This window comes from Ammospiza caudacuta, chromosome 3 (genome assembly GCF_027887145.1).
Source record: "Ammospiza caudacuta isolate bAmmCau1 chromosome 3, bAmmCau1.pri, whole genome shotgun sequence".
NCBI lineage: Eukaryota > Metazoa > Chordata > Aves > Passeriformes > Passerellidae > Ammospiza > Ammospiza caudacuta.
Genome location: NC_080595.1, coordinates 96,985,797 through 97,008,883, shown reverse-complemented (window position 1 = coordinate 97,008,883; position 23,087 = coordinate 96,985,797). Strand labels below are relative to the sequence as shown.

Genomic DNA, 23,087 nt, shown 5'->3' with positions numbered 1-23,087 from the left:
GCTTTGCTAAATTCTTGTATGTATTGCCTACTGGTAGTTATTACCTGATTCTAAATAATGTGGTACGTAAAATAACTAGGTATTTTGAATTCTTCCATCTGGTCCACAGTTAGGAACATGCTTTATTTCTTGTTCCAGATAATTTAATTAAAAAAACTCAAACCTGTCCCAAACTGAAGCTTAGCTGTCTTTTTGAAAGGCTAGTCGTCCTCTAAAATGTTAAATTTTTTCTAATCTTTTCAGGCCAATTTTTTAATAAACACCATGCTGTATCTAACATTGCATTCTGATGCACAGTACACCTGACAAGTGTGCTGGCAGCTGCAGAAAGACCAGATTTCTCTCTGAGAATATTTATTTAATGTAGATTATCTTAATTGTGATAGGATGATGCTATTTTTTGTTTTACACAAAAGGTCATGTGCTGTCTTTATGGTGGTGAGGATTAGGGACTGTTTTCTGTTACCTTCTTGAAACTCAAAAATAAGCCTTGAAATTTTTTAGGTAAATATCATATCCTAATTGCATTTTTAAACTCAGCTTTCCATTGAAGCAGCTTGCAGAGTTTTACATAGTGCTAATTAGTTCACTAGTGCAGTCCACTTCAAAACATCCATAGTTTTGTAGTGAATATAAAGAGATTTGAGTCTTTTTCTTCAGGTTGAAGATTTGCTTATTTTCCACTCTTCCATTTTCTCCCCCCAATACCATGTTCTTGTGGGAAGTTCAAATTTAAATTAAAAAAATTTGTATTTTTTCCAGATTTCAAAATCAGAGACATGGACCAAACTCATGGTCATGCCAGTGGGACATTTGTCTTCTGTTTTCTAGAGATGGGGGATGGAAAAATTAGAGAAAAGCCAAAAGGATGGTGATGGGAGTACAGCATGGAAAGGAATGGTAGAGCAGTTTGTAGCTGCTAAGGAAGACAAGAGAGGTTTTCAGATGTATCATTAGTTCAGGCCACCAGAGGAAATCACAGCCTTAGCTGAAAGGTGGATTTCAACTTCTTTTTTTCCAAAAAACTAGAACTAGATTATCTTTAAGGTCCCTTCCAACCCAAGTCATTCTAAAATTCAGTTCCAACAAGTGCAAGTATGTTCTCGACTTCCAGTGGCATCCTTGACATGCTTTCTTTTGCTGCCATTGTTTATGTTAGTCTGTTTTTCTTATGTTTATGTTATTCTGGTTTTCTTCAGTACTATGACATTTCTTTTATGCATTCATGTCATTCACATGAATGACAGTGTGTTTCTGGAAACTTTAGCTTACTCACTGTTGTCAGAGTCCCATAAGGGCCCCTACAGGTACATTTAGGTCAGCTTTCTGTAACAGACCCCCAGACACTTCAGTCATATACCTAAAACACTGCCTTCTTGGTTTCTCAAGTCAAGTGTTGTTTCAGTGGGCTTTGTTCAGATCCTTTTTGACTTTGAATATACTTTGAGCTCAAGTTAGGTTGGTTTTCCTTTGGTTGTAATTTTTTCCAGAATTAATGCTTCTGATTCAAATTTAATATCCTTAAACTTCTATAATATTTCTGTAGTTTGGTTGTAATAGCCTCCTTTTGGGTGACTCAGTGCAAGAGTGCTCTTCTGCTCAATTTTAGCTTTTTTTTTTCCTTAAATATTTGTCTTAGCAAAGCCATTTGATAAAATCATCTGTATTTTTGCTAGGGTATTCAGCTCTAATGTACCCAATTCAATCTCAGAACATTGTCCTTCAAACAGGTTCTGTGAAGAATAAAAAGGTCTGTAGTTCCCCACTACTTTTCAGTTCTTTATAGTTTTATATAAAGCTATAGTTTTACTGAGCGGTGTTGAAGCTTTTGCATAAGAAATTGTACCAGAGCAAAAAATCACATGCTTCTCTTGCCATATGTAAATATTCCTGAATTTTCTTCAGCTTTCCTCTAGGTCATTTCAAGCCCTTCCATTCCCAGATTCCTTTGTTGATAGTATCCTTCTAACACAAGGAATGAGGCCTGCTCTAAACCACACCATGCTCGCTGAAAATAGTGGTGTTGTACATCCAAATTTTGGCTTGACTCTGCACTCTTGAAGACATTTTCCTTTAGTCAAGGCCAGTTGTACCCTCGTCAGCCTACATATTTGAGATTTACAGAATCATCCAGGTGACAGGTTTGCCATGCAGAAACTCTTGCATAGCAGACAACTTTCAACAGACTACTTCGAATGGGAGTCAAACTATTCCGCTTTTATGAAAAGGAAGCCCTTGGACTTGGTATGGCCTAGTAAATTTCACTACTTAATAAACTCAGAGCAGAGAACTTTCTTCAATAATTCTTTCATTATTTGTTTCACCTGATATCATAAATTTTAGAATTATAAACATTTTCCTGTAGATAATAATTCCTGTGCATTTCTTATATATTCTTCTTCAAAGCTAGAAAAACTAGTTGGCTTCTGATGGTCAATTTCGAATTTAATCCCCTTCAAGTTTACTCTGCTTTTTTTGTGTTCTGTCAGGACGCTGCAATTTTCACACTAGTTACAGAAGATTTTCAGTTTCAAAAGGATCTTTCTAAGTGTAACTGTCTTTAGACTTACTGCTGGCATGCTGAACTTTAGAAGGCCAATCTTGCACTGCATATCATTTCTTTCCAGCGTCATGACACTAACACATTCTAAACTGCTGCTCTGGAGCTCTTAAAAACCTGTCTTTTTACACTACTGAACTGCTAAAGCAGCTGAAACAAACAAGCAAACAAACAAACAAATTTTAAAAAGTAGAATTGTCTAGACAACTTCTCTTTTTGGATCTTTCCAGAAGAATCTACCAGATAATTAAAGGAAAAGTAAAATGTGAAAGCAAAACCATATTTGCTTATAGTCATACCCATCTGGTTTCTGTAAAGCCTAAAAAGATTGTAGATAGCAATCTGTTCCATTTTCTGTTTTATGTTTTTTATCAAAAGGTCTAATTCCTTCCAAGATTAAGTTTTGATGCATGTCTGCAAACTTTTAGAAACAGTGTGGTGCTCTCATGATTTCATGACATTTTATATTTTATTTGATTTTCAATTAAATATGTTGAATCTCCAATTTCTCACATCTTTAAGCTGTATAAGAAATATTTTCATGTTGTTCAATTTGATTAACCCACTCAAGATTTATTCTACATATATATTCCACATAGTTTTAAATACAATAAATAAGAAAAACAGCACTGCTTGTTAACCTTGTCACATGTTTATGAAATTATATCTTGAGTCTTCCATGTCTCCCATGTCTCTTGAGTTTTCCTGTTAAAGTTTGGAAGATTCTCATGGTATTCTTTAAAAAAATCAGAGATTGTTATGTGATTTGTTGACATAATTGTAGTGGAATATGGGTGTTTAAGACAGACAGTAGAATCACTGAAAAACCATTATTGTTTCAGTTATATCTATATTTCAGTATATATCTATTATATCTATTAATCCATTTTAGGAGAATAGTTTGAGGAAACATATATATATGAAATATAAACTCTTTCCTAAAGGCTTTTTATCTATACAATAAATACGAGATTTTTTCTAAAACAAGAGGAAAGATAAATAGATAGCTAAAACACTTCTACCTGAATCAAAGTTTGGTTTATTATTAAGTTAAATATTGCCTTGCACAATAATAGAATATTAAGCCTTTCATTATGGAAGATGAAAAAGAACTGCATAATGAGAAGGAAACCTGTCTTCTTTAGCAGTATCATTTTTTTATCTATTAAAATTATACAGAGGCTTAGATTGCTTGTATGAAAGGGATTCAGAAAGTAGATGCCAACTTCTTTTTCTTAAAAACATTAAGCTTGTGTTCCAACCAGGTTTGTCTTTTTCCTCACACAGGGCAATGCCTAGAATGACTCCTCTTGCTCCTTAAATGTTTTGTTTTGTCTTGTTTTTTTCCTGGATTTTCTGTTTTCTTCAGCAAATAAATACAAGCATCAAACACACATTTGTTTTCAGTTAGTCCAAAAACACCTAGGTTTGCTTACGTTTGGGCTGTTTTTCTTTATGATTTTGAACCTGGAGTGGTGGATTCTGTCTCTGGCTTTGGAGCAAGGACTGATCTCATTTAAAATGAAGGAGGATTCAGGTAGAGCCACTGGTTGTAAGCTTTTAGAGCTGCAAACTAAAAAAGGGAAGATTTTCTTCCCTGAAGTAACTTACTTCAGGTAGAGGGTGGGGCAGAAAATTAAACTGAGATAGAACAACATGGGAATGGCCATTCTGCCTGTCACTGTGCTTACAGTAAATGTTCAGAAGAATTTGGAGATGTTTTCAAGAACATTCTCCCAGTATCCATCTATTTGTGATATTCCAGGTGAAGAGCGATTTATTGATTGATTGAGCATTTCTGTGGATTTCACTGTCATACAACTGTTTACTTTTCTTTCACCCCATACAAGCTTTCAGCTTTCACAGTGTCCTGTGGCAAGCAATTTAAGGGCATATTCTGTGACAGCCTTCTGCCTTGGTTTGTTCTTGGACCAACCATCTGCCACTTGCTAGGTTCAGTTGATTCTTTCCATCCCTAGCATTGGAAGAGATAATTTTAGGAAGTCAAGCTCTATGTGTGACAAAGTCATCGTGCTTTTAGGAAAAAAAGGCTTTATGAGATGAAAAACATGTTGAAAAACTTCTTTTCAAAAATTAATGAATTATGATTCAGTACAAATAAATGTGTATCTTGCATTACTGTCAGGGTTGCCTGCCCAGTGCTAGAGTCACTAAAGCAAAGTGATTGCTATTTATTTTCAGAGTTTCTTCTGCATTTTCTAAAAGAGGTGAACTATCAAATCTTTTGAAACTAATGTAGCTGTATTTTTCAGCATTCCATTGCTTTCTGATGTGATTTTAATTAATGGAGGAATTTTTATTATTCTTATTATTCAAAACTTAATCTTATTACCTTCATATCCTATTACCTTTAAAAATTTTATATATATGATGCTTCTTTTCAAGACTTGCTTAGAGCACTGTCCTTGCTGTACTTACAACACTTCTTGCAGGACAGAACTTAATTTCTTACATCAACAAACAGCGTCTATTATTTAAAATATGGTTATTTCATGTAGTACTCTTACACCTCAAAGTAGTCAAGTCCTCCAAAACCACAAACCACAAAAAAGCCCTTTCTCTAATACTGAAGTTCATAACTGAGAAATTTTATTCATTGTTTTGTTGATTGCTTTCTCCTGATAGAGACTTTATGTGGGATAGCCTGACCTATAATTTCATTTTCAAGTTAGAAATATTCTTAAGTAGCCCATTTGATTTGTAAGGACTCACACTATAACAAGATATATTCACAATCTTTATTTCAGTTTATTTTCTGATAAAAAATATAAAAGCAAAATCAAACCAAAATATTTCACATGCTTCAATTTGTGAAGAATTAACTTTTATCGTTTTAGAACACGTTTTAAAAATAACATCTGTGAGAAGTCAGATTTGAAGTATATGTCTTGTAGATGGGAATAAAATGTGTTTATAAGTTCCCATTATCCTAAGAAGGTTCACAGATTTGTACTTTTTGGCTGTTTTTTCCAAATGAGATAGCTTTGTGACTTATATTTTAGCTTTCTTTAATTGGATAAAGGGGATTAAAATTTGAGTTTTAAAGCTTTCTGCATCCGTGTTATGTTACTTGCAAGGCAATTTTGATTCTTACTCCAAAATGGAAACGTCAGTGCTCTGCTGCTGACATATTTAATTTTTTACAATATGTTGTGGAAATTGTATTACTAGATGAGAATAATATTGCTGAAGATGTCTTGGGAATTTCTTGTAATTCAGTGTGTCACGCTAAGGGCTAGTAACAGATGACCCTGCTAAGTGATGTGTGGAAGAGGCACGATGCAGAGATGCTTCAGGGATATAAGTATCTTCCCCTTGGGAGATAGCAAAGACAATAAACACTTCAAATTCTATCAAAAGTATTTTCCAGGGTATGCCAAATAATTATGTGTGGACAGATACTATTTTGCAAGATTCTTACTATTGCTTCTGAAACCTCTCTTGCATGAGGCTGTTCAGGGTTTCTAAAGTGAAGGACTAGTGACTGCACATGCTGTAGATTAAATTGTTCTAAGAGTTTAGCTCCTCTGGAATTTAACTGTAAAAAATGTTGGTAATTCCTTAACCCTTTCTGCAGTCACATTTGATCTTGATCTGCAAGCAGAATAGTTGAAACTTAGGGATCTGCTTGAGAATAAAGGGATAGATACTCAGCATGAGTAAAGACAGAAATAGAATTTCAGAACCCATGGAATAAAAAATGAAAATATTTTGAAAATTTGGTCTGTGAGAGTATAAATTTAAATAAGGGATTTCACATTATATGAATTTTGCTTGAGATACTGAAAGAGTTCATATATTGGTTTGAATTTACTTGGCAAGTGAATAATTGACATGGTTATGAGGATTATGATTATTGGGAGGGTTGTTCAGGAGATTGGCATTTCAAATCACAAAACAAGCTCCTAAAGAGACATGCTAATCAGCTAAAAACTAAACCCTGCATTATGACAATTTGTAACTACCCTTTACCTTAACACAGTAGTACTAGAAATAGAACAGAAATATTTCTAGTAAAGACTTTCATGCATGCCTGCCTTAAATATTTTAGAGGTATTTATTTTATTATTTTATATAATATATATTATATATTTGTGTTATTTTTATATATGTTATTTATTATGTTATTTAAACACTAAACAGCAATTATAGATAATCTCTTTATCCTACTGTGATTTTGTATTCTGTGGATATTGTTGGGTTTGTAAATTTTAATGATCAGAGGTTATTTACAGGTTTGCAGACCATCCACTTAAGATTTCTGTCTTGTTTTGAAATTAAATGCCAACTATCCAAATGTTCTTTCTCTTGTATTTAGCACTTGAACACAGCAGTAAGTAACCTGGATAGGGATTTCTCAGAGGAAAACTGAAGTGTCGAGAACAGAATTCCCTGTGAGAATTCATCTTCATTATTCATAAAATGAGAATGTATTGACTTAAGGAAACAATTCAGTGATTCTTGAAACATATTTCCATTAACCTCTAGTCTAGACTGGATGAGTAGAGTAAAACAGTGTTGATTCTACTAAAAATTTAGGTTTTCACCATTCCCTTTGTAAACACAAAATTTACCAAATGGTGGCCATTTGTTGATAGAGTTTCCAGTCAGTCACTTTTTTCTGGTTTTTCATTATGCTCATTTAGAAACATTTTTTCTTAGAAGGTGATGCTGTCAAATATTGCTCCATTTAGGAACTTGTAGTTATAATTATATACTCATTAGAACTGTAGTGTTAAAATGCAGAAAAACATTTCAGTCTCCCTCCCATATGGAGGCATAGTGAGCACAGAAATAAGTTTTTAATTTAGGTGAGCATCAGTGACTGCATTTAGTTTTTGTTTAGTCTCAGTTACCACCCTCTTAGTTCTAAATGGAGCATCCCCTCTTACCAGAAAGACAAGGCAGCAATAAAATGAAATAACAACAAAGAGTTGGGGTAATTGTCTACTAAACAGCACACCCAGGACTGTATGTCTCTAGAAACATGTAAATCAAGCTCAGAGATTTTCTGTCAGGCTTGCTCCTCTTCAGACATTTTCAAGTGGTTTGGGTAACTTCCATGTTCCTGTGGGACATCAGCTTCCCCTTGCTCTGTGGCCTCCTGGCCCATGAATTTTAACTTTCTTGCCCAGAATTCAGTCTACATGTGTATTTGCCTTTAGTAGGCACCTGCAAGGAATCAAGGGGCATTGGGGCTGTTTGCTGAAATGGTGTTCATTGGTATAAGCTATGTCAAGAGAAATGTGTGCCCTTTGTTTCTACCTTCTCTGGAAAATTTCTAGGAGCTTTGGCTATATTTTCTTGCCAGAGGAGAGGACAGACAGGCCATGGGGTATTTTTCCTGGAAGTGGCTTGATGGCAGATTTGGTTCTGTTCTATCCTTCATGCTCCTTAACCAAGTAGTCACAGCCCAGAAGCTGATGCTGCTGCAATTCCTGCTGCCTGTGCTTCCATTGGAAGGCAAAACTAGCCAAGCTGTAGCAGTTCTTTTTGTGTATTTTGGTCTACCCTTTATGCTTCTCTGACAAATACACATGTAAAAGAGGAGAAATATTACCTTTTATCACTTGATGTTCCAGTGAAATTTTACTTAGAATCTCTTGAAACATAAAAAGACACTTTACTAGCATAAAAAGTTATATCCCTGATGAATAGTAGAGGTTTGCCAAGAAATGGAACCGGCAAAACTTGCAAGATAAAAATTACAAGAAGCAAAACTGTAAGGATATGATGGATTGGGGAGATCTGGGCAGAATACTTTTCTGCTAAAATAACTATCTAGAAGTGTCAATTTTATTACTTTCTAAACACTTTTCTTTTGAGTTGGATTAAAGTTTATATTGGTATGTCAGTGTTTTATATAGGATTTTGTTGTGTAGAACTACTTGTTGAAACTTATATTTAAACTTGGTATTGCCATGGGACTTAAAAAGCCTAAATAGATGTTAGTTAATTATAGAGACAGAAAAAGAGGAAAGCTTTTTGTCTCTAATCAAATGTAATGGTCCTTTGAAATTAATTTTAATTGTTTTCATTTTGTCAGAAGTTTCAGCATTTAAATCTTCTGTTCTAAACCAAAAAAAAAAAAAGTTTTCCCAAATTAGTACCATTCCTCCTATATTCCAGAGAGTATGCAGGTGTTGCTGACACTTCTGCATAAGCATCTGAGCTGCATGAAAGCAGTTGCCATGAACATACTCTCTTTCATCTATTTTTTGTTTGCACTGGTGAAGTGTTGTCTCTGTTCTGTACATACTTTGAGATGTAAAAGGAATAAAATTACTTTCCTCTACTCAGAAAATGTCATCAGCCTCCTGCATGTGCAAATCCCAGGCCCAACAGGCTGCATCACTGGAACTATGACTTGTGGCTGGTGATATAAGAATTGTAGAGAATTCCTTCAATTTCTTTGCTTGTTTTATATTGCTGTTACTAATCATATTTAAATAAATTTTAAAAATGTGCATAAACCATTAAGACAAGAAAACAAAAATATTCTAAGTACAATTAGGAAACTGTTTTCTAATCTGTTTATCAAGACTCCAGATCTGTCCATTAAGACAGCAGCAGCTTGGAATTTGATCTGGGGCCCCCTGATCTGTTTGTTTGTTTTTGGGTTTTGTTTTTTTTTTTTTTTTTTTTTGCAAAGAGGAATTATAATAAAGGGCCAGGGACCTGGAACACAGCAGTTTCTTTTAACATATTAGTACTGACTGTGATAGCATTATAATGAAGACAGGTAAGAGAACTTCTCCCCTGTTTTCAATTATGTGGTAATGTGGTAAATAGGTGTCCATTTCCAGGTGGCCACCATGTAATGTACAGGAAGCTTGGAGAATTAATTTCAACCAAACATTTTGATACTTCTTGCATTCTGAACTTGGTGATGTGCATACAATTGATTTTGATTAGCAGATCATCAGATCCAGCTAGGAGATCCTTGTAACCCTTGTTTCCATCTTACGTAAAGCTCAATTTTATATAAATAATATTTTTAAACATTAATTAACCCTAAAATGTTTGTTTATATAAATTGATGAGGACTGACCTCATAAAGTATAGTGTCCAAAATCCATATTGCTTACCTGATTATCTTAAAATTTATTCTGAAAAATAGAGTTAGTGTTATAGTTACTTAAAATTAGTATTAATATATTGTGGAATAGCAGCATTATATATATATATATATATATGTAAATATATATATATGAGACTTGCTTTATAGAAGCACCCTCTGAACTTTCTGGTGTGTAGACATACATGCACAGCTACCCACTCACACACATTGGTGGGCAAGATTAATAGGCCTATTATCTGACTCTGCACCATTAGGGAACAATAAAAGCATCCCTTTAGCAATTATGCAGCATAAATTTGTATTAGTGGTAGTTGCATCAATCAGTGCTACAGATGACATCTAACAAAACAAATAGAGACACATTTTGTTCAGATTATTAAATAGATTGGAAAGGTTAATAATAAGCCTTGAGCTAGAAAATGTTATAGACTGATCTTTCCCCCCCTCAGTTATATAATGCAATATTTCAAAGTGTATTTGTCTCTAGAAAAATAATTATCTCAAAAAATACTTTCTCCTTGCTATCATACTTACACTTTCTTTTCAATATCAGTTCTGTGTGATTAAAGCAATTTTCCTTTAATGCAGTAGTATTTGTAGAGGAAGCTAATTAGTTAACTTGTGGATCCTATTATCTATAATCAGATAGTTTACTAAGCTGCAATTAGTTGCACCTTTTAAGACCCACTGAAAGGAACACAATTGTTAACTGCTTGGAAGAGCCTAAGGTTATGGGAGTAAGTGAAGTGATATAATTTCCCTTTCTAAAACATTTTATATTCATTACTCATGTAAAAGGAGTGAATTTTCAAGGGCAACACATCAGAGTCAAGCAAAGAATTTTTGTTTGTAATGTTGTATGTCTAATTTCCAAATTGCAGGAACTAAGAGCATAGAACTTCCATTTATGTATCTACATAGTCTTTTTTTTTTTCTGAGCACAGTCACACTTTACCACTTTAAAGACTTCCAGGACATGGTGTGTCTGTGGTTCTAGTTTAGAGTGGGATGAATTACATGCTGAAGGATCCAGGGAACTGCTCAGTTGCAAAAGCTCAAGTGTCTAATAGCACACCTAAGGTATTCCTCCTGGCTTACATCTGCTGCCCTGGGGCATGTGAAATGGCAATAGGCATCTACATTCAAACAGCTCTGGGCACCCCTTGCTTCCCTCCATCAGCTGAAACAGGAACAAGGGAAAACTGTCTCAGCTTGTTCATGCCTGTGTTTGGTCAGATGACCCCTACACTGAAAATCTTTGTAGGGCTTTAGAATCATCTATTTCCTAGAAATTCAATAAATCACTAAAAGCACCTCTTTCATAACTTTGAAAGCTGTAGTTTAGTCAGATAAGCAAAGTAAATATATTTAGCTCCTTTCTATTAGTTAACAGTCAAAACAATCAGTGTGAAGTCATGATTGCTCTAGAGTTGGATGTTCAATATTTGAAGGAACAGTCATATTAGCTTGGATTTGGAAGGAGCTTTTCCCAAACTAGGCAGTTTGATAGGCAGAACTGAACTTTAGAAATATGCAAATACTTAATATACTTTTATTAAATAATGTAATACTTTTTCATTTTTCACTCTCTGTTCTGATAAGAATGTCAATACTGAATTCTTAGCAGCAGCTTCTGAACTGTACATTTTTCTTAGCAGGGTCCAGGGGGACAGAATAGGAGTATGCAAGGCTAGGAAGGATAGGTTTTGGTAATGAACCTATATTTCAAGATTTCTAGAAAACTCAGCAAAATTCTTTTTCTACACTGAGCCTTTGCAACAGGATGGCTGTGCTGTCTTAATTTTGTTTCTGAGGTGGGAGTCTACCTGAAAACCATTACCCCAGAGTGCTTCAACACAGATTTTAGGCTTAACAACTGCTCTCTTAGAAAGCAAAATGAGCAATCTCTGAACCAACATCTTCCTCGGTTTTAGCTGGAGAAGGTAAAGTGCTGTCTTTTTCTTAGATTCTAGAATAGAATTCTTGGAATCAAAAAAACCCCATATATTTTGTGAAACCAATGACTGTATAATATATTTCACACTTTGAAAAGTCTTACAGTTTGTAATCTAGACTGAGGAAAATGATTTGATGTCTTTTCATAGACCCATGTTGAGGCTCTGACCCATCTGGCTTTGTACCACAGGTCTAAACAGTTCTTTAGATTTGCTAGAGCTACTGGTCCATTTTCTAAAATATATAATTAATTTTCTAGCAGTTATAATTTTACCTTTCAGTTCTGTTCCTCTACCTACTGTAAAATTGCAGCCTTTTTCAGAGCGAGGTCATCTCATATTATTAGTAGATTTTGCTGTTAAGGACATAAAATTTCATTCCAGAGAGACAATTCTTCAAGGTTTAAGTTTGTATCTTACCAGTTATTTCCTATATACAGAAAGCTTCTATGTAAATTTCCAGTTTCTAGATAAAGGACAGGTAAATTTATATTGGATAAAGCTATAAGAGTTCTAAAAAATTTTTAGTTTGGTCAGTGTCCTTGTTCCAGCTTATTTGGCAAACTGAATATTCAGCTTTAAGTGGCTCAGAACAGGCTTATACATTTTCAGTTGAGATTTTTGACTTTTAATTTGCTTTTTGGAGGTGTCACTTGAATAGATGAGTGTCTATATTTAGGAGTAAAAAATTCTTTTTTGCTTGTTATTTTATTTCTCAGAAATCCACCAATTCTAATTATATGCCCAAAACAAACAAAGCTGTTATTGTAGTTGTTTTTCTGTACATCACTATGGTATGTCACAGCCTGTGGCTAATTAGGTAAAGCAAACTCTCTCATGAAGAGGAGGTTATGTTGACTTTTCATTTGGTAGTGTGATGCAGTCTTAGTTGTTTGACTGTTACCACAAAAAGGAAAACATTTTTTAGAAGTAATCATACTGAATGTATAGCTGTACTGATTATGTAAATAATACTGTAAATTTTAACAGTATTCCTTAAACTGTCATCTGAGATGTTAGGCTGCAGAAATGTTTTCACACTCTACTTATGTACTGATTTTTCTTTATTCCCAGGTCCAGTCTGTGTATGACATTGCCCAGTATGAAAATATTTTTCTTTTGTGCATGATTCTGGAACAACTTCTTCAAAATGAGACAGAAGAAAGTAACATTTCAAGCTCAGACTATGGAGGAGAAGAAAAAATCAAATTTTTGAAGACTCTTGATCAAGTTATTCTTCAGCTCTCAGATGAATTCCCTTTGTTTTCTTTATATTTGTGGAGAGTGAGTGTTCTTTTGAACTCAGGTCAAATGCAAATTGATTAAAACAAGCAGCCCCTTTTTAACTATGCATTTCTTGTGGGATTGCATTGGAAAATTTTCGAGCTAGACAGTGATATTATCCTTATTGAAAAACATTTACTTTATACTACTATTCTATACAGCAGTTGCAGAGATAATGCAATTTATTTCCAATTCTGAATATAGAAAAAATGTAATAATCCAGGTGCCATTTTCAATAAATGCTATTTCTTGTAATAGAAAAGAGTGTTTTGGTGTTTGTCCACACAGTGAAAATGGGACAAAGAAAGTTGTTTTAGGTGCTGTTTGAAATAAACACTGTGAATTTTGAAGTACAGTCATAGTATGTGTGTAGAGCTTCCAAGCTAGGAGACTAATGCCTCTCCTTTAAGAGTTGTGTAGTTTCTCTGTGACTTCGAGACAGTGTCTGGTTGGTTGAAATAAAAATGGTAATTTTAAACTTGATAACTTCTCAGTAAAAAATCTTACAGGACAGACTTTGTTACTGATAATCAAATGAGTCATTACTTGAGCAAAATAAAACCTGGTGCTCAGTTTCACAAATTTCTTAAGTTCATTGTATACTGCTTGGCTTTACTTGTGTATGCACAAGTTTAGGTACAACAGGCCTAATTCACTCTGAGCTGAGTAATGATTTCAGAGAAGTGTAACTCATTTCATAGTTATTTTAAACCTTTCTGTTCAAAATTAATGAATATTTCTAAAATCCCTCTTGATATATTTACATATTATCTGATATTTAATGGGTTTTTTTCTGTGTGATGGTATTATTTGCATAGTAATAATTAAAATAACAATTTTAACAGAAATTGTCTTAAAAGGTCTTTATAGTGTGAGCTCAACAATATCTTAACTGAACCATAGTCTTTGATAAATCTAATGGGTAACTATTATAATGAATTGCTCTTTTTTTCTGTTAGATAAATAAGATTTTAGTTTTATTATGTCTCCTAGAAGTGTATATTCACTATAAATGCAAAACATTTTGAGCATTACTCCTTGTCCTTCCCCCTGAACTTGTCAATCAATTTTTATATCAGGAAAATTGTCTGAAACACCAGTATCTTGTTAATTTGAATGCATTTATTTTGTAATAAACCTCTTCTCTTTATATATATGTAAAATATATTGATATTTAAAAAGCTTTGATGGTGAATTGGCTCCCCAGAGAGTGTTTCTTATTTAAGACACTGGCCCCCGTTCTCATTCTTAAACTTCCTATTTGATATGTCATATGGTAACCTTTGTTTAATGCTTTCTTCTTGCTAACTTTCTTCCAACAGAAATGCTTGATTTGCAAAACAAGTATTTCATACTAGTCACATGAGAAAAATCAGATAAGTTGAGCCAAACTAAAGAAAATAAGTCAGTGTGTAAGTTTGGTAGCCACTCAGGAACTGTGCCATTTTTGTTGCTGCTTTACTTTGTTTCTTTGTTTGTTTCATTCTGGTGGAGGATCAGTTCTTCCTTCTCCCTCCACAGCACTGAAAGCCTGACTGCAAAAACAAAAAGGAAAGGAATAAACAAAATGAACAATTATCTAACTGATATAATATTTTTTTCTAAAAAGCTTCATTCAAATATAGCAAGTAACCAAAAGACACAAAATGCAGAAGGATACTGACATCTTTATAATGGCAAAATGTGTAGTTTCAAGCCTGTGATTTGAAAGAAAAGTTTCAACCTTAGATTGCATACCATATTTGCTCACTGATTGGCAAAAAGTATTTTTGTTGTTAGGAAAACAACTCAGGCAAAAAGGGACACATTTTCTTCTTATTGATAGCACTTTCTCACCAGCAAGCTCTCCAGGCCACTAAAGAAGCAATGGATATTTTGGGTAATTTATTCATCCTTGGTGAATTTTGAAATGACTGCTCACTTGAGACATGATTTTTGAAATATGTTTTTTCACAGCATACAGAAAGAGAAGCTTTTGTATCCAGAGATGACACAACTACATGGCACTTAGACTCTGACAGGGATTTGGAACCATTGCACCGCTTTGAAATTGTTGAGGCAGATTGAGAGTTCCCCTTGCAGTGCCATTGCAGCAATCCAGGCACACACACATCTCTCTGCAAAAGTGCTGTAAACTGCTCAGCTGGGCCCTCCTTATCTGCTCAGTGCAGAGTTAAACAGGGCAGTGAACACCTCAGCTTTGGTGTGGGCAATAACCCCTGTGATCAGAATACTTGCTAGATTGTTGTCTCTTGTTTCTTGGAGATTTTTTACTAAAAGGGGACTTGCCTCAAGATGAAAATGCACAAAGGTAGACTTGTACTTTTACATGTCTCCATGTGGTTGAGATATCTAATCTACGAAACAAAGTGTTTTGGTCTGGATATCTAGCTGTTAAAGGACTGCAGATCTTCTCTAAGTCTTGTGTCACATTTCCTCTCTTCATGTAGATGCCTGTGATAGCTTGAAGCATCTTTAGTGGCCCTGTCACTTGAAAGTGTCTGTTTAGAGAACCAAACAGTGATGATAGCATGAGCTTAGATATGGAACTCACCACTACAAACATGCATTTAGGTGTCTTAACCTGAAAACTAAACCCCCACATTTGTGATACCATATATGTTTTAGTAGGAAATCCTAAGTTTAAATCCCTGCTCTTCAGACAATTTCTGCTCTTATCCAATGACTGTCAGATTTAATTTGAGTAAACACCACCGTCTTTAGTTTTGAAATTACCAGGATGACTGAGATAGTCCCTGGAGGATTTGCAGCCAGGTTACAAGAAACTTGCCTGCAGGTTTAAACAAAGTCTTCAAGTACTTACTAAGTAGGTTTGACCATGTCCAGGTTTTACCTGTCTGGCCTCCAGAGAGGAATACCAAATCCAGAGAAAGTGCTCTTTGCTGAGTGTAGGCTATTGGATGTCTCAAAAGAACAATCTCAAGGTCTGATGTGCTGAGCACAACATCTCATAGACTTAAAGAGGGAACACTGAAAATAATTTGGTCTGACCTGTCATTGTTCTCTGGAGTGTTTTACATTATTTACCCTTGGAGTTTTAAAATGAGCAGTTCAAGGATGTTTCTTTTATATTGCACATCTCTTTTTCTGTAAATACATGTACTTCAGATGTTGGCAAAATGCAAGTGTTCTGCAAATGTAAATTGTTCAGCCTTATAAAAACAAATGTATATATAAGCACACACAGTTAAATTATATATTTATGTGGTTGAATTACCAATGATTATTTATTAGTAGCCTAATAACAGTTTATGATTTTATAATTTGTTGTTCTGCCACATTCGTAGCTTTCTGGGTGACTGACTTTCATGCCTGTCTCTATCTGTTAAAAAGGATTTTGTGGTAGAGTGTCTCGTTTTACTAAAATAGAAAAATTATGAGAAAAAGAAAATAAATTTTTATTCTACTGCTTCTTCATTGACTGTTCTATTCCCTGAAGAGTTTTTCATGCCTACTAAATGGCAGCAGTGGGTGAGATTTTGAAGTAGACTTTCTCAGAATGTTTTTGTAAACCTAGTTTGGAATTTTTTCGTAATCTGTTCACAATTTATTGATTTTACAATTTATTGCTTATATATGTTGGTAACAGTGAAAATGGAGCTACAGCTTATTTTAATACTGTAATAATATTTTTTTCATTCTGTTATCTATGCATTACTGTCTGATACAGTTTGTAGTTTACAGTGATGCAACATTAGTTGATGTTCACAGGATCATAGGAAAATCTGGGTTGGAGGAGACTTCAAGGTCTCTAGTCCAGCTTCCTGCTTCAATCAACATTAACTGTGGGATCAAATCAATGTTGGTTAAATCAATGTTGTCTGTTGCTATTTCAGTATTCAGTCAGATATTGAAAACTCTGCACTAGGAGACGGAGCCTGGATCTGCTCTTCCGCTTGGCTGTCTTCGTGGTGAAAAAATGTTCCCTTGTGTACAGTCTGCCCTGCTATACAGTTACTTCATTTATGATCAGTGTCTTATGTCTTTTCACCACCCGGAGCCTGGATCTGTCCCCTTGATATCTTTCCCATAGGCACTGGAGGCTGCTGTTGGGTCCCCCTACAATCATCTCTTTCCCAGCTGATCAGGCCCAGCTCCCTTAACCCCCCTGGCAGGTCAGATGCTCAATTCCCAGACATTTCAGTAGCCCTGTGCTGAATAGCTTCAGTTTATCCACATCTTTTTACTGGGGGCCCAAAATGGGCAGCAGTATAGCTGCAGATGAACAGGTGCTGATTAGAGGGAGGTAATCCCTTCCCATAAACTGTGCTCCTGCTGGCACAGGCCAGGATGCCTTGGCTCTCATCACTGCCACGGGCACTGCAGGCTCACAGTCAGTGCCCACTTCATTGCCCACCAGGGCCTGAGAGCTTTGCCTGCACAAATGCTGTCCAGCCAGGCGCTCCCAACCTGTATCACTGGAAAGGAGACTTCCTTCCCAGGCTGGGCACTTTGCATTGGTCCTTCCTGGAGTGCAAGTCTCAGTGATCAGCTCAAGAGAGTAGTAGTTAAAAACCACAGTCAGATAAAATCAGAGGACTACATTAACATTAGCATCTTACTCTATTTCAGTTTAATAATGAAAAGAAGGATGAGTTTTAAAGTATTTTTAACTATTCATAATGCTAAGCACAAACACAGGAGAAGCAAAGGATGTTTGTTGTGTTTGTTTTCATTCCCTGAGCAGCTGTCCATATATATATGCTCCCCTTTAGAACTCAAAGTTTTATTGATTTTTTTGCTTCTATAGCTATATACTTCTAGCTTTCCTGGATTGTGGTTTTTTTGTCTGTCACATGCCAGTAAGGGTTTTTTTCTGTTCTGCAGTTCTTAATTGCCTTGATTTGCAACAGTTTCTGCAACTTCATCCAGATGGTCTGTTTCACTTAGGCCTTTATTAAATCACCTCCCCCTTATGTAAATTGTTTCACCTTCTTTATCTTGTAGTTTTTCCTATTTTGCATATAAGTAAATTGACTTAGTCTGCACCTGCTTCTTTAATTGAACAAAGAAAGTTAGTTTACAGCCTTGCTTTAATTAGGCCATTCTTTCAGTATGGTTTCTTCTAAACTTGCTGATTTCAAATTCATCTTGAATTTTTAGGGATTATGCCACCCTTAAAATAGTTATACTGAAGAGAGGCTCATCCTTGTGAAGAGCTCTGTTTGCATATCACCTGTTTACCAGGCTTAAGTTCATATTTGAGACAGTCTTTCAAATTTTACTTAAGGAAACATTCCCTGCAAACCAGTAACATCCCCCAGTGCACAGAAATAGTTTCAAGACAAGATCTTTGTTTGGGGTTCTTTAAAAGGGAACAACCTTTTTTCTTTGCTTATTCTCATAAATGCCAGTGATTCCTGTGACTTAGGCCAATTCTGTACATGTAGCTTAAAAAGCAGCACCCACGCACTCATCAACAATTTCTCCAGCACACACAGGAAAAACTTACATTACAGATTTTAGCAGTGATGCTGGTTACTCCTCTAAGATGTCCCAGCAATTTCTTGTTTTCTTCTGTTTGCTGCAGTTTCTGGTTCTGTCAAAGTGTAGGGATTTTTTCTTTTTTCTTTCTTTTTTTTTTTTTTTTTCTTTTTTTTTTTCTTTTTTTTTTCAGTTTTAATTACTGAATTTACTTATCTTCTTCAAAGACTTTCCTTCCAGTCTGTGGAGTCTGAAATTCATTTCTGTCCTCCAGAGTAGCTGACCTCCCCTGATCCCAGCATGATGACACCTACAAATTTCATAAGTGCACTCTCTGATGTATTCAGCTGAGCTTGTACAGTCAGAGGAATATTATAAAGTAAAATCTCTGGAGAAAACAACAGAAATTAAAACTCCTGTAAATGACTACTCTGTTCTGAAACAAGATAAAACATTGAAAGCAAAGGTACCATTACAAGGCAAATACAGAGCCTAATCTGTTTTCTTGCAACATAAATGTGCTCCCTTGCTTTAGTGAAGCATTTACTTTATATTTCTGCTGAATGCAAGAAAAAATTGTGTCAGTCTAATTTTTTATTATCTTTTTGACATTAAGAATTGACAAGAAGGAGAGCTGTAAACAACCACAGAAGGCTGTGAACACACTTCTGTACTACACCTTTTTTCCTTGATGAAGATACTGGGTCATTTCTGACCTTTACAGCTCTTCATTCTGTCTTCATCTGCAAAGTTGTTACTTTTGGCCATTGTGTATTCTGAGCTTTGTCTTTTGAACCAGAGATCAGGAAATACATCGTGAGCCAGAAAAAGAAAGAATGGAAGATTAATCTTGTAGCTTACTATTTTTTCTTAGAGACTGACTCCTTTGAACTCTTTTTTCTTATGGAGGGATAGGATGAGGGTGAAAAGAAGACAGCACATGGGAATTCTCAATACGTGCATTCAGGATTTTTACAGGATATCAAGATACCTCAGTGGTACCTCAGTGGTACTCCTTATTCATGTGGTAATGAGTCCTATCAAGATCAAGGTTCTTCAGGCCTTATGAACAACTGAGTGTTTTTCAGCTGATCTTTCCATTTATTTTAGTAGCCATCCACAAAAACAATTCTAAGGGCTGAGATAATTCCACATTAACTTTACTGAGTCTGTCTTATCCTCACAATACATGGAAACAAGACAGATGAGAAAAAGAAACAAAAAGATGAACTTCTATGAGACCTCCCAGAATGTGCAAGCTCCAGTGAAATTTTCTAAAATCCTTCAGCAGTGTGTCATCTTTTTATGGGTCCAGGCAGCATGAACAAATCATGCCTTTCAGGGTCCTTGCTACTAGCCTGGAGGGAGCACAGTCAGTAAGGAAAAATGTTTCCTCCAATGGGTTTGGATCACTAGGGCAGGAACCTGTACACTTAGCAGGTAATTCACTACTGGTCTTCTTTATAAAATTAAGCATAGTCTGCTTCCTAAATAAAGAGTCATTTATGGGTTTTTCATGTGTGTTTTGTCAAAAAAAAAAATCAACCCCTCATAACTAGGCAATGTAAATTGCTAATGTCCCATTTGATTATTTTTCTGTTAGCTATCACTTTTTTAAGGCAAACAGGCCAACTATTTCAAAGGAGACTTTGTTTTTCTATTTTTGATTTTATATAAAATGCTCTTGTGACTAGAGAGAATTTATAAGAAACTATGCGACACTTTAAATGTTAGGCCACCACCATTAGAATGTAATAGATTTTTTTTTGGTAGGTTTTTAGTGCAGCAATTTGTTCTACTTTTCAGAAAACAGATTGTACTCTTTGAGCTGTCAAAAGTCTACTCATATATTAGAAGCTAATAGAAGCACAAAGGAAGCCTGTTCCACATGGATACTACTACAAATTCCTTGTTGGACTAAGGTATGATTGCAAACACCAGTGTGTGACATTAATGTATACTCTTGAGCAGCATACTCAACTTCACTTTTTTCTTCCTAATCTTTATACAAACCAAAATTGACATCCCAAACTGTAAGAAGTAAACAGACTAAAACTTTAGGCTTCTGTTTGGCATTTCTAGTTTTTGCTCCAAATGAGAAAGAAAATCTACTTAACATTGTAGCTGCAGTATTAAAATCACTTAAGGCAGTAAGTAAAATGAATAAGTTAAAGAAATATGTGCCAGTTGTGTATCTCACCAGAATTGTTTTTGACACTTCCTGGTTTTTCCACTCAGTTTTTTAGTAAAGTTGAAAAAGGCACTGGAGGCATGTTGTACTCAAATCATTTCACTGCTAAGTTAATGATCCTGTTCTACACAAAGTTCCCTTATGGCCATTTTGACATAAACTAAGGGTTTTCATTTTTAACAAGGGAAAATATTGATGGCTGAAAGGCATTGTTGTGTTCTGTGTCTAGACTGCTGCAATACCACATCTGCCCTTACTGTTAACACCTTCCCTCATGTCTTCAGCCTTGCTTAGGCAGCCCATACAGTGACAACTATCTGTACCTGTTTGGCAGGTAATGAGAAGGAAGAAATTCTGAAATTGTATGATCACCTTTAAAATGAAAAAATTCCAAGGTCTTCTGAGCTGTTTTAGTTTTGCAGGATCTTTCACATTGGTGAAAATGTGTTTTGGTGGCTGCAGGCACATAGACCTAAGGATAAGATTCTACATTCTTTATTCATGGTAACTTAGAGTGGGGTTTTTTATTCCCATTCCTGGTTTATTAATTTTAACTTCAGCATGAACCCATGATGCAGGAATTAATATAAAAGCAGAAACATGAATCCTAAGATCCCATAGCATTCTACTGAAAGAGCAGAAAAGAAAAAACTTATAAATTACGCTGATGAATAAGGCTGTATAGTTTTTAGGGGGGCTTTATGTAGTTCTTCTGGATGGATTATTTTCAAAACCATTTTGAAGAAAAGGGCTTATCATAACCAAACTATCAAATCCACTTTCAAGCTCAGTGACTGAATTCACATCAGTAGCACTTTAAAGGAAGATGAGAAATTATAAATGAAAAAATATCTTACTGATTTCCAGACTGATAAATATATCAGAACATTTTACATGTTGTCTTGGCAATGTGCTACGAAGTGTTGATAAACAGGAATACATCCATTTAATATTCCTTGTCCCTGACAGATCTTATATTCTTCACTGGTTTTCATTTAACTCTCTGTGCTCTCCCCAATGATTCAGGTTTTCCAGGCAACATTATTTGTGTTGATATCCTGAGCTGATTTGATAATAACTCTCTGATAACATTGTTCTGCTTGGAAAGTAGTAATTCTAGCTGAGACTGTACCTGGTCTACTTTGTGTCATTGCAATCTTCCTTGAGCATGTTGCAGCTGCTTGTACAAAAACACTGTTCATTGTGCTAGATGCATTAGACACTTAAGTGCACTAACACTACTGGACAGGTTTGTGCATTAAGATTTAGATGTGGAGGTTTTTTAATTTTTTTTCAGTGGAAGAAGTGGTTAAACTCTTCTAACCAGTCTCTGATCGCACTGGTATTGGTATTTGGTTAGGATGGCTCAGTCTGACACAAACATGCTCTTCATTTCAACTGAGATGGTTTTGTTTTATGAAGAGGAGCAGTTCAGTCGGCTGTCATGATCCCAGGCAACTGCAGTCTAGAAGTAATTTTGGGAAGTGACCTTTTCAGTCAGTTCAGATGCAGTCAGGAAAAAGTGTGTCTGCAACCTTACCGATTCTGGGCTCTCCTTTTCTCTTTGAACACTTAACAGTTTTCTCTTTCCCCCTTCCTCTTTTTAATTTTCTTTTTGTGATAGATAGATCCTGTACAATTTGCATCACTCACCACACAGATTTATAAAGAATTATCTTAAGCCAGTATGACCTGCAGGGCTTCTCACAGATGCATTTGCAGTCTCCTGGTTCAAAAGGTGGCCCCAGAAGGCAGTAGTACGGATATTTGTTTGTTCTTCTTATGCAGTATCCAGGTGGGTCATCCACCCAACTGTGGAAAATCAGTGATCCCTGTTCATCTGACATTTCAGCAATAGGTGATTTAACCTCTCTGTCCTGACACTCTCTAATTCACCAGTACAGACAAAGTCCTCAGGTTTCAAAGGTCATGCAGAGACTGAAATATATTTTTTGTACAGATGTGACTGTTGCCAGAAATTTGTGTGGATGTGTTATGCTTTGCCTAATATTTACTAATGTGTGTTTACCAATTCCACTGCAGCGTTTGTGCCCTTTGCTTTAAATGTCACCTTACCCCAAAGGAAATGTCATCAGAGGTTCTCAGCTCTGCAGAGGGTGTCAGGAAAAGTCCTAGAGGAAGCAGGGGAGCAGAGCATTAGATGGGTAACAAGCCAAGGGAGCTGAACTTCCAGGAAAGGGAACAAAGGGCAGTCAAAGTAAAATGATTCCTGAAAAGTAGAGCTAGTGCCTGTGCTTCTGAAGCAGGTAGCATGTGACAGATCATAAATTAGCAGCTGGAGACAAGATACTGTCAAGTGCTGAAATCACTAGTATATACGAGACTATTTTCTTCCTGAGGACATTATTTTTTTCTGTTAATTGAAATTTTCTGTGTTTTATTTATTCCTCTGATTAATTTTGCCTGTTGATTTCTGCCACATTCGTGATTTGCAAGGTCTCTCCTTATGCCCTCCCTATGTTTGAGTGTCACTAATACAATCTGTTTTTTCTTGCAGATCACTTCTGACAGTATCAAACACTGTCAGTC

General features: G+C 35.4%; 1 protein-coding gene across 1 annotated transcript in view; it reads left to right on the top strand.

The window, feature by feature from the left end:
* The window catches only part of MEI4 (meiotic double-stranded break formation protein 4), a 104,682-nt gene extending 90,687 nt beyond the window's left edge, over window positions 1-13,995 (top strand). The window contains exon 6 of the mRNA XM_058802609.1: window positions 12,692-13,995. Coding sequence (XP_058658592.1) covers window positions 12,692-12,943 — 252 coding nt within the window. The 3' untranslated portion in view covers window positions 12,944-13,995. The remainder of the gene's footprint in view (window positions 1-12,691) is intronic.
* Window positions 13,996-23,087: the final 9,092 nt, after the last annotated feature.